At 39.5% G+C, this 15,924-nt stretch overlaps 1 protein-coding gene across 12 annotated transcripts in view; it reads right to left on the reverse strand.

Moving 5' to 3' along the window:
* dlg2 (discs, large homolog 2 (Drosophila)) overlaps positions 1–15,924 on the reverse strand; it is a 314,419-nt gene that overhangs the window by 106,459 nt on the left and 192,036 nt on the right. Inside the window, exon 1 of one of the 12 annotated variants that reach the window (XM_051683679.1) lies at positions 13,276–13,605. The exons of the other annotated variants lie outside the window; for them this stretch is intronic. Coding sequence (XP_051539639.1) covers positions 13,276–13,590 — 315 coding nt within the window. The 5' untranslated portion in view covers positions 13,591–13,605. Of the gene's footprint in view, positions 1–13,275; positions 13,606–15,924 lie in introns of those variants that run through there. 12 annotated transcript variants of the gene reach the window in all.

A 15,924-nucleotide genomic window follows, 5' to 3' on the forward strand; every position in this document is an offset into this window, starting at 1 on the left:
TTGTCATTTTAGATCATATTTCCTATCTACACATCAGCTTGAGGGTGAAACATCAATAAATCTGTGCCATCCTTAAAAACGTAACAATTAATGAAAGGTGGTAGACTCTAGCACGTATACACACAGACCGTAAGGCTTATCACACACGCATCAGAATTCAGAAATAGCCAGCTACACAAATCCCCGGGGAGATGCAGTCGGCCTGTTGCTGTGACCAAACGATCGATCGGCAGGAGAGACTGAGGCTGCCCCTGCTTACTGCACACTGCCTCTAATTACATTAATACATCTCCTGCCTCAAGAGCTACAGCCTCAATCACAAACGACATGCTAAAAAGCACACGGCACAGTTGGGCGAAAAAAGAAAAACACTCCAGCTCTGTCATTGATCTTTGGAGATACACAGGCAGGCTGAGTTCATACTAAAGAATGTGTTTGTTTCCAAGTACATACTGCAGGTCTCACCAGCACAGTGAGATGCATCACAGTCTGCTGTCTACATAAGGCATCTGCCATTCTAAGAGGTCATTTAAAATGAATCCTTTGCTGCCTGCTTTCTATACGGCACACAAATAGTGCTCCACATGCGAGACTTGACTCCTTAATTGATTTCAATAGTGTGACATCAGCATGTTGCTAAGCTAACAATACAACACGCTATAGCACTAACAAATATTGGGTAAATTTACCCATTTTAATTACACTGAACAAAATTTGAATCAAGACTTCAGTATTGGATAAAATATACAGTATTTATAATCAACACTGGATTTATTTTTCTCTGATCTCACCACAATTCATTCTAGGATTGCCTTCTTCGTGAAGCTGCCTTAAAAGTGAACATATGGCCTTTAATGCTGGAGTTTTGAACAGAGCAAAGGTGTTTTCTTGCAACACTCAGGCAAGACCAACAACTGAAATGTGCCATCTAGCTAAGGCAATGCAATTATCTACTACTGCGGTCCATCAAATTGCGATAGCGAAATACTAAGGAGATTAAGAGAGATAATTGCAGTGTTCTCTCAAAATCTGGCAGCTTAATGGTTGGAAATAAAAAGCAAACAGAACGTAAATGAGCAAAAGCCAAGTGTCGGAAAGTGAGTCATAAAAATATCGTCCCCTGAGACACATACACTCAGAAAGATGACTCCAATATCCAACAAGGATGACACTGCTAAAATACAAGTCTTAAACATTAACACAGCCTTTGCATATTTCAGTACAAGCTCAGATTTGAGCTCCTATTAAAGGTAAAGTTCACCCAAAAATGAAAATTCTCTTATCATTTACTCTCATATCCCTCATGTCATCCCAGATGTGTATAACTTTCTTTCTTCAGCAGAACACAAACTACGGTTTTTAGAAAAATATCTCAGCTCTGTAGGTCCATTCAATGCAAGTGAATGTTGATCAGACCTTTGTAGCTCCAGAAATCACATAAAGGAAACATAAAAGTAATCCATATGTCTCCAGTAGGTGAGAAACAGAACAATATTTAAGTCCTTTTTTACTCTAAATCTCCACTTTCACTAAACAGGCACCACATGTGACTTTCAGATGTAAAAGTGAAAGTGGAGATTTAGGGTAAAAATAACTTAAATGTTGATCTGTGTTTCACCCACACCCACTGTATTATATCACTTCTGAAGATATGGATTTAAACACTGGAGTCTTATGGATTACTTCTTTTCCTTTATGTGCTTTTTGGAGCTACAAAGGTCTGATCTCCATTCACTTGCATTGTATGTACCCACAGAGCTGAACTATTCTTCTAAAATCTTTGTTTGTGTTCTGCTGAAGAAAGAAAGTCACACACATCTGGGATGGCATGAGGGTGAGTAAATGATGAGAATTTTCATTTTTGGGTTAACTATCCCTTTAAGTTGTTGTGAATATTATGTTGCACTGGGCATGAATTCTGTAACGACAATGGTGAATTCTGAACCTGATATGTTTAACTGTCATATGCTCTGAATAGATAGTATAATAAATCAATACAGCAGTTGCTTTCATCAATTTGCAGATGATATGCAGATTTACTTGTGATGAACACCAGACACCTACAGCACTCTCAAGTTTGTCAGGAATCTATTTAACTGTACAGATCAGGGTTGCCAGGTCTTTGTGATAAAAGCCCGATCCGATGACCAATCACAACTAGCCCATACCAGTCCAATGACCAATAATGCAAGGTATAACAGATTAAAAATCATAAATGCCCCAGAAAACATGTGCACACATAACAAAATGTGGTCATGACCATTAATTGTGATACAGAATATTCTGTATGGAAGTTTCTTTCTTTATGCTGGAGACTGAAATGGTACATTAAAAAAAATGAGGGCATTTTTTTTTTTTTTTTATGCACATTGCAGATTGCTAATGAGTTTATTGGCAGCAGGGACACTCGGCTGCTGGATTAACACATCTCTTCATGTAAATTCTAGTGCTAATCAGACAAGACGGTAGGAAGTGGATAGATGAGATAATTAGAGTACCAGAGCTTCACTAGAATCAGTAAATGGATAGTTCACCAAAAAACAACAAAAAATATGGCATAACTTACTAACTCTCATGTTGTTCCAAACCGTGTGACTTTCATTTATCCATGGAATATAAAAAGGAGATGACAGCCTCAGTCACAATTCACTTTCATAGCATCAAAAGCCGCTTTTCCACCATCAGGCCAAACATTTCTTGTTGCAAAACCGCGCCGTTCCGTGCCAATCCAGGCCAGTTGGCATGGTTACGCTTTCTTTTACCACTGTGGTGCAGTGAAATCAGAAGAATGTACTTAACAGATCTGTGTTTTGGTGACAGCATGAGAGGTAAACATTGGAGCGAGCGTGCAATGAAAGATGATCGCATATTTCAGTTTTTAGGACTGCTTTTTTACTTGGTTTTACACTCCTAATACACAGGAAAGACACAGCCCATGTCACAAAAAGAAAAGCAAAGAGAAAAAGGCGAAAGGTTTATCATCATTTCCTGAGGGCTAAAAGCATGTTTATTGACAAAATATTATAAGTATTATATGAAAATAGTATATGAGAATATATTAATATATTTTGAGTTTTGATGAACTAGTAATCTACTTCCCTGACTAAAAAGGTGTGTAGAAAAATAATGTAGGTTACAATATTAGTTAAACCATCATCATAAAATCATGAAGATACACTAAACATACACTATTTTTTAACTTTATTAACTATTGGCGAACTTGGCAAGCTAGAAACAATAAATGCTGTAAGTTACCTTTACGTTGGCAAACTAGCAAACGTGAGTCGGCACATACTAAAGCCGTTCCACCAAAATGGTTGAGAACAGTTGAGAACTTTCAGCAAACTGAAAACTGTGGGCCGAGAATGGTTTATAATAATGCCACGCCAAACCGTGCTTAAGTGGAAATGCTACTGTAACCGCTCTGTACCATGCTCAGAACCGTTCTGCCTGACGGAGGAAAAGCGGCTAAAGTGAGTGGTGAACATTCTGCCTAACATCTCCTTTTTTGTTTCATGGAGGAAAGGAGGTCATACGGATTTAGAACAACATAAGGGTGAGTTAAAGATTGCAGAATATTTACGTGAACTAACCCTTTAACTGACATAAGAGCAACATGCTTGTAAATTTACACTGACATCATTTACTCTGGATCTAAACCCAGACTGTTAGATATGAGAAACGTAAACCCCTGGCTGGGCAGGATGATCATTAATTGGATAAAACTGGGTAGGAAAGGCTTTTAGATGGGCACCCACGGACTATTTGTTGTATGTGTGCATTAATTCACTCTCCAGACACAATCGGCTGAAGTGGCTGCTGCTTGTCTCAAGCTTCGTCAGTATCTAAGTACTTGTGAATGCACTGATGCAGAGCACGACCGGTCTCTTTCAGTCAGCCTGCACTCACATGGCACAGCCGAGCACAGAGGTGATGGTGTTATATAATCAACCACAGAAACAGTTCTCAATTAACATAATAAAAAATTATTTATGAGTGGGCACACCAAAAATATAGAATCTACTGTATGTATATACGATACAGTATAGTATAATATAGTTCAGTATAGTACAGCACTGCATACCATGGTATAGCATAGAAAGGTAAAGAATACTGTTGTCTAGAGCAGTGTGATGAAGTTTGGTATAGTATAGGGTAAAGTTGTGTCGTAAGTATGCTTTAGCACAGTTTAGTAAAGAGTACTATAGTATAGTAAAGTATAGTGCTGCATAGCATGATACTGCACAGTACAGTATAAAATTCTGCTGCATAGAGCAGTGTAATTTAGTTTGGTATACCAAAGAATAGTACTGGGTACTGTAGTGTATAGTATCTATAGCATAGTCTAATAGATAATAGTATAGTATAGCTTAGTATAAAGCACTGAAGTGTAGTAAATATGTCATAGTATAGTATAGTATGGTATAGTATAACATGGTATAGCACAGTAAAGTATGGAATACTGATGTGTAGTGTAATGTACTTTGGTATAACAGTGTAGAGTGTGATTGTGTATATGTATGCTATGTAATAGTATAGCATAGTGTAGTTTAGTACAGCATTTCATAGTACAGCACTGTAAAGTATGGGATACTGATGTACAGAACATTGTAATGTAGTTTGGTAGCAATATATGCTAAAGTAATCTAGTACAGAACAGTATGGTATAGACTAGTATAGAATAACTGTGTATAAAGTGCTTTTGTTTAATGTAGTAACAGTATTGTAGAACACAGTATAGTATAGTAATATGGAATAATACAGAAGGTTATAGCATAGCATAGCATAATAAAGCATAGTTTAGTACACTCAAAAACACATTTTAGCCTATTTTTAAGATTTGCACATTTCAATTTCATAACACAATTAGATGAAATTGAACTGTGCATTTTTTAACAAAATTAAATTAATAAAACAAAATATTTAGCTTTTTTGTTTTATTTTGTTAAAGATCGCCTCTATTCAATTTGATGGAATGTAGTTATGTAATTGAAATTGTATTTTTTTTTTATTTTATTATTTTTTTTTTTTTATAGTGTTCAGTCTTTTTGAGCCTAATGATGCAAAAAAGAGATAAGATGCTTTGCCTGAATCCACATTTAGCATGACGAGTGTGTGTGTGTGTGTGTGTGTGTGTGTGGCGTATAGGGCAGGCCAGCTCTGCAGAGTATGGTAAAGAAAGTGAGAACACAAACATCTTAAGGGCTTATTGAGAATCCAAACTGGGGCAGACTTTCCATTTTAAACATCTTCATACCTCTGCAGAGTTGGGAAAGGACTTCAAAAGACAGAATTGGCCATTTTTAACACATCAGCATTCTAGAGCAGGTAGGTGCGGGCTTGTTGTTGAAACAGCTAGAGACAAAACCAAGAATCACCTCCAATACTGCTAAACTTTATTTGCCGAGCATTGACATTGCTCAGTCTGCCTGTGTCGCTTAGGCTTAAACCCAGTGGGTTTAAATTTATGCCACTTTATGTAACCGACAAAATCACGTCAAACTTCTCTAACAGTTTTCCAGTTAGTGCAGGTCGTTTGATACATGTTTAACATTTAGTCATGGGATGCTGTAGATGTTTATGAGATAAAGACAACTAATCTGAAACCCTTATTACCTACTTAACGTACACAAATGCATGTGAAGTGCATTTCAACTCAGCCAAAACATGATTAATACAGTGTGCCGTAACTAGAGATCCCATCAACACAAAGGTTAATTGTGTGTTAATGAGCACAATGAAATAATGATGGTTGTCCATATGAGTGATAGCAATTCACCTTACCTGTGATAACTGCAACTCAGTGAAGCAATACAAAAAGGGTTGGACGTAAATTTAAATAGAATAGAATAGACTAGAATAGAATTGTTTAGCATAGTATAGTATAGTAAGGTATATTACAGCATATATAGTATATTATATTATACACTGCCTGGCCAAAAAAAAAAAAAAAAAAAGTTGCCGTTTGGATTTAAATAAGCAGATATTTAAGAGCCTATAATTGGATCATTATTGCAGTGATTAATATGTTTCAGCTGACAACAATTCTTTTAACCCTAACTGATGCAGTGTGTAGCTTCTCATTTCTTAAACAGCCATGTCGGAAGACGTGTCCCATGGTCGTGGAAAAGATGTTACTGTGTTTCAGAAGGGGCAATTTACTGGCCTGAATCAAGCACAGAAAACAACTAAGGAGATTGCTGAAATCACTGGAATTGGATTAAGAACTGTCCAACTCATTATAAAAACCCTGGAAGGATAGTGGTGAACTGTCAGCTTCCATGAAGAAATGTGTTCGGAAAAAAATATTGAATGATCATGATCGGAGATCTCTAAATAGCTTGGTGAAGTCACTAACTAGTGGCCTCAAGAAAGTCACTTGTTAGTGAGGCTAATCGAAAAAAAAAAACAACTTCAATTTGCTAGAAAGCATAAAGATTGGATTGTGGAGCATTTGGAAAAGGTCATGTGGTCTGATGAGTCCAGATTTACCCTGTTCCAAAGTGATGGGTGCGTCAGGGTAAGAAGGGAAGCACATGAAGCAGTGCACCAGTCATGCATAGTGCCCACTGTACAAGCATCTGGAGGCTGTGTTATGATCTGGGGTTGCTTCAATTGGTCAGGTCTAGGCTCAGCAACATTATGCGGCAATAAAATTAAGTCAGCTGACTACCTGAATGTACTGAATGACCAGGTTATCCCATCAATTGATTTTTTTCTTCCCTGACGGCATGGGCACATTCCAGGATGACAATGCCAAGATTCATCGGGCTCAAATTGTGAAAGAGTGGTTCAGGGAGCATGAGGAATAATTTTCAGACGTGAATTGGCCACCACAGAGTCCTAACCTAAACCCCATTGAAAGTCTTTGGGATGTGCTGGAGAAGACTTTACAGAGTGGTTTGACTCTCCTGTCATTAATACAAGATTAAAATTAATGCAACTCTGGATGGAATAAATGTGTACATAAGGATGATGAAACAATGCCACGACGAATGCATGCCATAATCAAAGCTAAAGGTGGTCCAACAAAATAGTAGGCAGTGCATTATAGTATAGTATATTATAGTATATTATAGAAAAATCTAGTATATATAGTATAGTATATACAGTGGCGATTTCTCAGGGCCAGCAAAGCCTTCTCTGCTGGCGTAACATGCCTAAGAAATCAATATTTTTTCATCCTTTCATTCTCAATGACCTTTTTGCCTATGTATTTTCAACCAATTTCCACTCCTAATTAATCTACAAATGAATAGCAAAAAACAAAAAAATGTATCCAATCATTTATTCCTCGATGCTTACAAGCGAAGTGTGAATGTTTCACAAATCGCATGCCCGAAGCCATGCTCCTTAGCCAAAGTAGCGCGTGAGTCTGAGCGTGAGTCTGAGCTCCACCCCGTCAGGCTTTCAGAATTTCCACAGAATCCCTCAACACTGCAGTGAATAGGCATCTAAAGTCAAATTGTCAGATTCATCAGCCAATCAGATTGATTTATTTGTTCTTGTGGGTGTGGTCTTTAGGATATGTCCCAGTCCAGGCCTTCTAGCTGGCCTTGAGTGACGCAATCACACTTTAAGTGATGTACATAATTTGAAAGCGAAGAGCATGAGATCTTGCTGATGAGTTGGCTGTCATCACCATTGAGAAAGAGATCCTTATGGATTTAAAACCTGATATGTTCTGCATGATCGTGCGATTGATTAATTAAACAGGAAAGGAGGAATGATTTTCAATCCAAGCAAAAGTTTTAAGTGCTTTTTGCATTGTTATAGCAACATCAGGAGTTTTCCAAGTGTAAATTAGTCTGCTTGAGCATTCAGTGTCAAGTTTTGAAAAGTAACCATGTACCCTGACAAAACAAAGTTTATTGCAAGCAAAATTTAAATCACAAATATTATTAGAGAGCTTTTTCTTGGTATTAGACCTCCTTGGTTCTGGCTTTCGTGTGTGGATGTGTTTTTAAAATGTCTATTGGTATTATTAGTTGACTGCCACGTAATGTATGATAGGCATACGTCTTATTCATTGTGAAACTTAATGGCATGAATCGCACTGAAGGCCTAGTCGGGCCGCGGCTGAGTATATAGTATAGTATAGTATAATCTAGCCTAGTCTAGTCTAGTCTAGTATAGTATAGTATAGCATAGAAGAGCACAATGCTGTATGGTATAATATGGCATGTATCGTAATGATATGGACTCAAACATTCCTAATTTGATTAATTTTAAATCGAATAGCTGGATTAAAATTACCTTCACCAAAATAAAGAACCTAGTCAAGAAAGTAGAAAAAAATTAAATAAACAGAATTTACTATTTTAAACGTTTTACACAGATCTCCTTGTTAAACACTGTAACATAAGTATTACAAACTGCAGTAGAGAAAACGACAACAAACATAATGTTTGGTTAAGCAAAAACCAGCAGACTATTACTAGTTAAAGAAGGCAATAAATAATGATTCATTTGCAGATGTGTTATGCGCTGTTCAGAGAGGTCCTGCAACGGCTTTCAGAGCCTCTGCTCTTGTCCCACTTTAATGCTCTTAATAATTCAGGCTACAGAAACTATACATAGAGCCACCACACCCTTGTCAATAATGCACAAGAAGAAAAAGTCAACAACAACAGCCCAAAAAAGCCAAGCACTACAGAGACCGTAATGCAAAGAACCCAGTAGCAACACACTAAATTGGAGCTAGTAGATAAGAACTCCTCATGACCCTATATTAATATATATATACACTATATTGCCAAAAGTATTCGCTCACCCATCCAAATAATTGAATTCAGGTGTTCCAATCACTTCCATGGCCACAGGTGTATAAAATGAAGCACCTAGGCATGCAGACTGCTTCTACAAACATTTGTGAAAGAATGGGCCGCTCTCAGGAGCTCAGTGAATTCCAGCATGGTACTGTGATAGGATGCCACCTGTGCAACAAGTCCAGTCATGAAATTTCCTCGCTACTAAATGTTCCACAGTCAACTGTCAGTGGTATTATAACAAAGTGGAAGCGATTGGGAATGACAGCAACTCAGCCACGAAGTGGTAGGCCACGTAAAATGACAGAGCGGGGTCAGCGGATGCTGAGGCGCATAGTGCGCAGAGGTCGCCAACTTTCTGCAGAGTCAATCGCTACAGACCTCCAAAGTTCATGTGGCCTTCAGATTAGCTCAAGAACAGTGCGTAGAGAGCTTCATGGAATGGGTTTCCATGGCCGAGCAGCTGCATCCAAGCCATACATCACCAAGTGCAATGCAAAACGTCGGATACAGTGGTGTAAAGCACGCCGCCATTGGACTCTAGAGCAGTGGAGACACGTTCTCTGGAGTGACGAATCACGCTTCTCCATCTGGCAATCTGATGGACGAGTCTGGGTTTGATGGTTGCCAGGAGAATGGTACTTGTCTGACTGCATTGTGCCAACTGTGAAGTTTGGTGGAGGGGGGATTATGGTGTGGGGTTGTTTTTCAGGAGCTGGGCTTGGCCCCTTAGTTCCAGTGAAAGGAACTCTGAATGCTTCAGCATACCAAGAGATTTTGGACAATTCCATGCTCCCAACTTTGTGGGAACAGTTTGGGGATGGCCCCTTCCTGTTCCAACATGACTGCGCACCAGTGCACAAAGCAAGGTCCATAAAGACATGGATGAGCGAGTTTGGTGTGGAAGAACTTGACTGGCCTGCACAGAGTCCTGACCTCAACCCGATAGAGCACCTTTGGGATGAATTAGAGCGAAGACTGCGAGCCAGGCCTTCTCGTCCAACATCAGTGTCTGACCTCACAAATGCGCTTCTGGAAGAATGGTCAAAAATTCCCATAAACCCACTCCTAAACCTTGTGGAAAGCCTTCCCAGAAGAGTTGAAGCTGTTATAGCTGCAAAGGGTGGGCCGACGTCATATTAAACCCTATGGATTAAGAATGGGATGTCACTTAAGTTCATATGCGTCTAAAGGCAGATGAGCGAATACTTTTGGCAATATAGTGTATATATATATATATATATGAATGTTACATTTATATAGCACTTTTCTGATACTACACTCAAAGTATTTTACATCGTGAACAGGGGACTCTCCTCAACCACCACCAGTGTGCAGCATCCACCTGGATGATGAGACAGCAGCCATAGTGTGCCAGTACGCTCACCACACACCAGCTATTGGTGGAGAGGAGAGAGAGGAGTGATAGAGCCAATTCATGAAAGGGGATTATTAGGAGGCCATGATTGAGAAGGGCCATGGGAGGAATTTGGCCAGGACACTGGGGTATACTCCTGCTCTTTTCAAGAAATGCTCTGGGATATTTAATGACCACTAAGAATCAGGACCTCGGTTTAACATCTCTTCCGAAAGACGATGCATTTTTACAGTACAGTGTCCCCACCACTGTACTGGGGCATTAGGACCCACACAGACCACAGGGTGAGCACCCACTGCTGGACTCACTAACACCTCTTCCAGCAGCAACCTTCATTTTCCCCAGGAGGTCTCCCATCCAGGTACTGACCAGGCTCAACCCTACTTAGCTTCAGTGGGTAACCAGGCGAGAGCTGCAGGGTGATACAGCTGCTGGCTGTGTGTTTGTATATATACATATATACATACATACACTACCAGTCAAAAGTTTTAAAACACTTACTCATTCTTTATTATATACATTTTTTTTTTCTTCACATTTTAGAATAATAGTAAAGTCATCAAAACTATGGAATAACATAAATGGAACTATGGGAATTATGTTGTGACTAAACAAAATCCAAAATAAATCAAAACTGTGTTATATTTTATCATCTTCATAGTAGTCACCCTTTGCCTAGAATTTGCAGACATGTACTCTTGACATTTTCTCAAACAACTTCTTGAGGTATCACCCTGGGATGCTTTTTAAACAGTACTGAAGGAGTTCCCATCTATGTTGGGCACTTATTGGCTGCTTTTCTTTATTATTTGGTCCAAGTAATCAATTTAAAAAAAAAAAAAATTTTTTTAATTACATTTTAGTTTTATAATGAAATAAATGAATATGGTGGCACAATTATATTTTTGTCTACAAAACTAATTTCAAACATTTAAGCATACGCCTTCAGATCAAAAGATTTTTAAGATCATGAGAAACATTTCAGTCACGTGTTTCAAAATTTTGACTGGTAGTGTACATAAATACATATACATGTATACTCTGATCAGCCACAACATTAAAACCACTGACAGGTGCAGTGAATAACATCGATTATCTCATTACAATGGCACCTGTCAAGGAGTGGAATATATTAGGCAGCAAGTGAACAGTCAGTTCTTGAATTTCATGTGTTGGAAGCAAGAAAAATGGGCAAGCGTAAGGATCTGAACGACTCTGACAAGGGCCAAATTGTGATGGCTAGACAACTGGGTCAGAGCATCTCCAAAACAGCAGGTCTTGTGGGGTGTTTCCAGTATGCAGTGGTTAGTACCTATCAAAAGTGGTCCAAAGAAGGACAACCAGTGAACCGGCGACAGGGTCATGGGCGCCCAAGGCTCATTGATGCACGTGGGGAGTGAAGGCTTGGTCTGGTCTGATCCCACAGAAGAGCTACTGTAGCACAAATTGCTGAAAAACGTAATGCTGGCCATGATAGAAATGTGTCAGGACACACTGTGCATTGCAGCTTGCTGCGTATGGGGTTGCGTAGCCTCAGACCAGTTAGAGTGTCCATGCTGACCCCTGTCCACCGCCGAAAGTGCCTACAATTGGCATGTGAGCATCAGAACTGGACCATGGAGCAATGGAAGAAGGTGGCCTGGTCTGATGAATCATATTTTCTTTTATATCATATGAACAGCCGGGTGCGTGTGCGTCGTTTACCTGGGGAAAAGATGGCAGCAGTATGTACTATGGGAAAAAGGCAGGCAGTGGAGGCAGTGTGATGCTCTGGGCAATGTTCTGCTGGGAAACCTTGGGTCCTGGCATTCATTTGGATGATACTTTGACATTTACCACCTAGCTAAAGATTGTTTCAGACCACGTACAACCCTTCATGACAACGGTATTCCCTGATGGCAGTGGCGTCTTTCAGCAGGATAATGCGCCCTACAACACTGCAAAAATTGTTCAGGAATGGTTTGAGGAACATGACAAAGAGTTCAAGGTGTTGACTTGGCCTCTAAATTCCCCAGATCTCAATCCAATTGAGCATCTATGGGAAGTGCTCGACCAACAAGTCCGATCCATGGAGTCCCCAACTCACGAATTTACAGGACTTAAAGGATCTGCTGCTCACGTCTTGGTGCCAGATACCACAGGACACCTTCAGAGGTCTTATGGAGTCCATGCCTCGACAGGTCAGGGCTGTTGTGGCACGAGGGGGACCTACACGATATTAGGCAGGTGGTTATAATGTTGTGGCTGATCGGTGTATATCAAGCTATCAATCAATGAGTTTTCTTTATCAAATTAATTACATGATATGCTGATAAATTAATCACAATTAATGGCATATGTCAATATTTGCCATAAAATTCCCCCAAATAAAATAATGTATTATCAATTCATTAAATTGAATATTGAATAACCACCTTAAATTGTAATAAGTATATATAGTGGCCTTTGTAATAAGCAGAATAATATTCAGTCAGCAGTCATTATCACTAAATAAACCACTTCAGGGTGATTTCCATTACATTATCTCTTATTTAAGGCATTGTGACAGAACACAAAATAGGTGTCACATGCATTGATTGACTTAACGCAAGATTTCGCTTTCACTTTCACGCGCTGTCTCCGTGATTATATCCGTGTCTCCCGCTGAATGCACTTAGATGCGGTATTCAATGTGGAACAGCCTTTCTTGAAACCAAGTCCTATTAAGTATATTGACCTTTTTTTTTAACAATATTTATACTGTATATTTTAACTGAAAAACAAGACAAAATACTGATTAAGAAAAATATGTTTTGCCTTGTATAACATCAATATGCAGTACCATAATGCAGTGAAACAGAATACTGAATATGCATTCAAATGCAGAGAGCGCTCAGTCCAGCTCCAATTTCAAACAGTTTCCAAAGGATGTGAATTATCATAATACAGCAAGTTGGCTTAAGAGCATCACCATTCAGATCTTAAAAGACATGCAGCTATGCAGGGACTTCAACAACCCTTTCTCCTCTCCTCTACAGTTCTCCTTCCCTCTTTTTCCACTACCACTTTACAAGTCCTCAAATCCCAAATACCCATAATGCTCATGTCCCCATCACATCCCTGCTACATTGCCCAAATGGCACCAGTTACCTGGTACGGCTCGTGCCAGCTGTGCGGATGACAGCCGCATTCCGGCCACAGATCGCAGCTCCCCCCTTTGGCTCGGAGCATGCCACGGCTGGGACTCCTCCAGGAGCTCTCAGAGCGCGAGGCCGTGAGTTTGGCCCTTTGACGGGGCAGGGTGGACATGGACGGGGAGGGCAAAGGTGATGGGTGGTAGTTGTATCCGTGGTAAGATTCGTGCTGCCAACTGCAGGAGCAGGGAGCCTCCCCCCCTCCGCGATCCCCCACGCGGCCGTGAGTCTCCACGCAGCAGCTCTGCTGCTTGCTCAGGTAAGCTGTCATCCTGAATGTGTTCTCCTCACCCTCTTTTGCCCAGTTTTTATCCCCTCCCTGTCTCTCTGTTTGTGTTCAGTGTGGGCGGCAGAAGCAGAGGACGCAGCTGTGGTGAGTGGCGCTCCTCTGGGCAGTATGTGAGCAGTGTGCTCTTGACAGTGAGAGAGCCCCTGTGTATATGTGTGTGCGTCAGAGAGCAAGAGAGAGAGAGAAAGAGAGAGAAAGAGATGGCTACTTGGAGACACTAGGCATGTTTTATGTTTGGTTAGGCGACAGGAGCTGCAGAGAGAGCAGGAGAGAGAGAGAAAGAGAGAGAGTAATCTTAATGTCTATTTATTAAAACTTGCAGTATTTTATTTACAGTACTTTTTTAATTCTATTGTATTTTATTGTTTTGTAAATTGTATTTTGTTGTTAATCATGCCAATCAAGTACTTTGAAATTCACACTGAGAGAAAGGTGGAGAGACTGAGAAAGAAAAAGAGAGAGAGAAAGCACAAGAAGGAATAAGAGAGGGAGGGAGAGAATGTTTGTGCGAGTGTGTATGTGAGAAAGCTTTTTGTCAACTGATGATTTAACTGGCAGTGGGACGTGACAGCATGCTCTGCTCAAGGCAGAAGCAATCAAACCCTGAACAGCTGGGGACTGAGTGAGCTGCCTCCACCCCGAATATCCCGATCCTGGACGGATGTCTAACTGACAGCAGCAGTTTTATCAACATGATAAAATATTCAAATGGTCTCTCTCAGCTTGGGTTGTTTTGTGTGATTGATTTATGTATAGACTGCATGTATAGGAACATACATTTGTATATGCAATAATACTGTATATGTGCACCTACACACGAGCTTATTTGAGAATGTGAAATGTAGTTCTAGCTTTTTGATCTAATTTATGTAAATCAGGAATGGGTGGGATAGTTGCTGGGGTGTATTCACATGGGAAATAAAATGGTCTTCTATGTAAACTTAGCAAGATGTAAGATTACATAGTAGTCTGAGCAAGCTCAATCAAGTACACAAAATGCTCCCAGCTACACTAGAGATCACATCTATCTATCTATCTACCTTTTAACCATAGTAAATCACTAAAAAACACAACCTTTTGTAGCTTATGGATTTAATTCATAACAATCTTACAGGACATGCAACATATGAGGTGGGCATCTGAAAGAAGGAAGACAATTTACTGCATTCCCTTTGAGCTGAGAATAATTTTGCAGCTTGTCCTATATTTGCATTCAAAAAAATTTAACAAACAAAACTAAAGGAATATTTTGTATTTCATAATTTAGTATCAGACATAAACAAAAACAGCCTGTAGCTTCTGGATCACTAACACTCATTAATTCAATAAGATGTCTATTTATAACCAACCTAGTCACATTTAATTAAAACAATGGGCTTTACTCTCAGCAACTGATGCTTAACTGCTTAAGTTAAACCATCCAGCTACATCAGAATCAACCCCAGAGAGCCATACTAACGGTCCGCTCAACCGGTGTACAGCAACCCCACCTATTGGAAAGCAACCCACAGTACAACCCTGCCAAAAAGCAGAGGCTTTTGCTGTTTTAAATTATGCTTTTTGAATGACATGTTAAATAGGAATTTACCCTACCAGAGTCAGTGATGCCGAAAAGCATTACCAAATTGTTTAATATTGGTTTATAATTCTTTGTTTAGGATTCAGTCTTTTATTTGCTTGGTTATTCAGTCCAATTTTGTAATCTTACCTTACATATCTAGGGATGAGCTTTGTTGAATATGAATAAAACACACTCTAAGCTGTGAGATGAGGCTTTTGTGATTTTTTTTTTCAATGTGCGATAGCACACCTTGTTTGTGTGTGTTGGTGGTTGAGCAGGCATTCTAAGTGTTTAAGTGCCAGTTAATCATACTGTATTTCATACAATTAACAATCCCTATGGAGTGTTCAATTCATCTGAGCCTACAATGAAGCCGTTTTCTCTCCACCCACATTCAAATTTTTGTGACATTTTATGCTTGTAATTCACCTGCAGGGCAAACACACGCCACTAAGCTTTACTAAATAGAGCGTTCAATGTGGGTGATTCTCACAAAAATGTCCCAGTCCTATTTTACTTTAAAATGAAAAGAAACAAATAGGAAATAATATTTCCCATATAGAAAGCCCACTTTAAGGGCCATTAAGACATTTTGTGACATTGATTTTATGTAAATTATGCCCATTTTACCCCACCTCTCATTACCGTAAAAAGATGTTCATTATGATGTTTTCATTACCGCAACATACAAGTGTGTAGCATGCCATTTGTCAATGCCAAATGATAGTCAGGGATGCCAGAAAGCTGTGATACCA

This window comes from Myxocyprinus asiaticus, chromosome 42, assembly GCF_019703515.2.
Source record: "Myxocyprinus asiaticus isolate MX2 ecotype Aquarium Trade chromosome 42, UBuf_Myxa_2, whole genome shotgun sequence".
Taxonomy (NCBI): Eukaryota; Metazoa; Chordata; class Actinopteri; order Cypriniformes; family Catostomidae; genus Myxocyprinus; species Myxocyprinus asiaticus.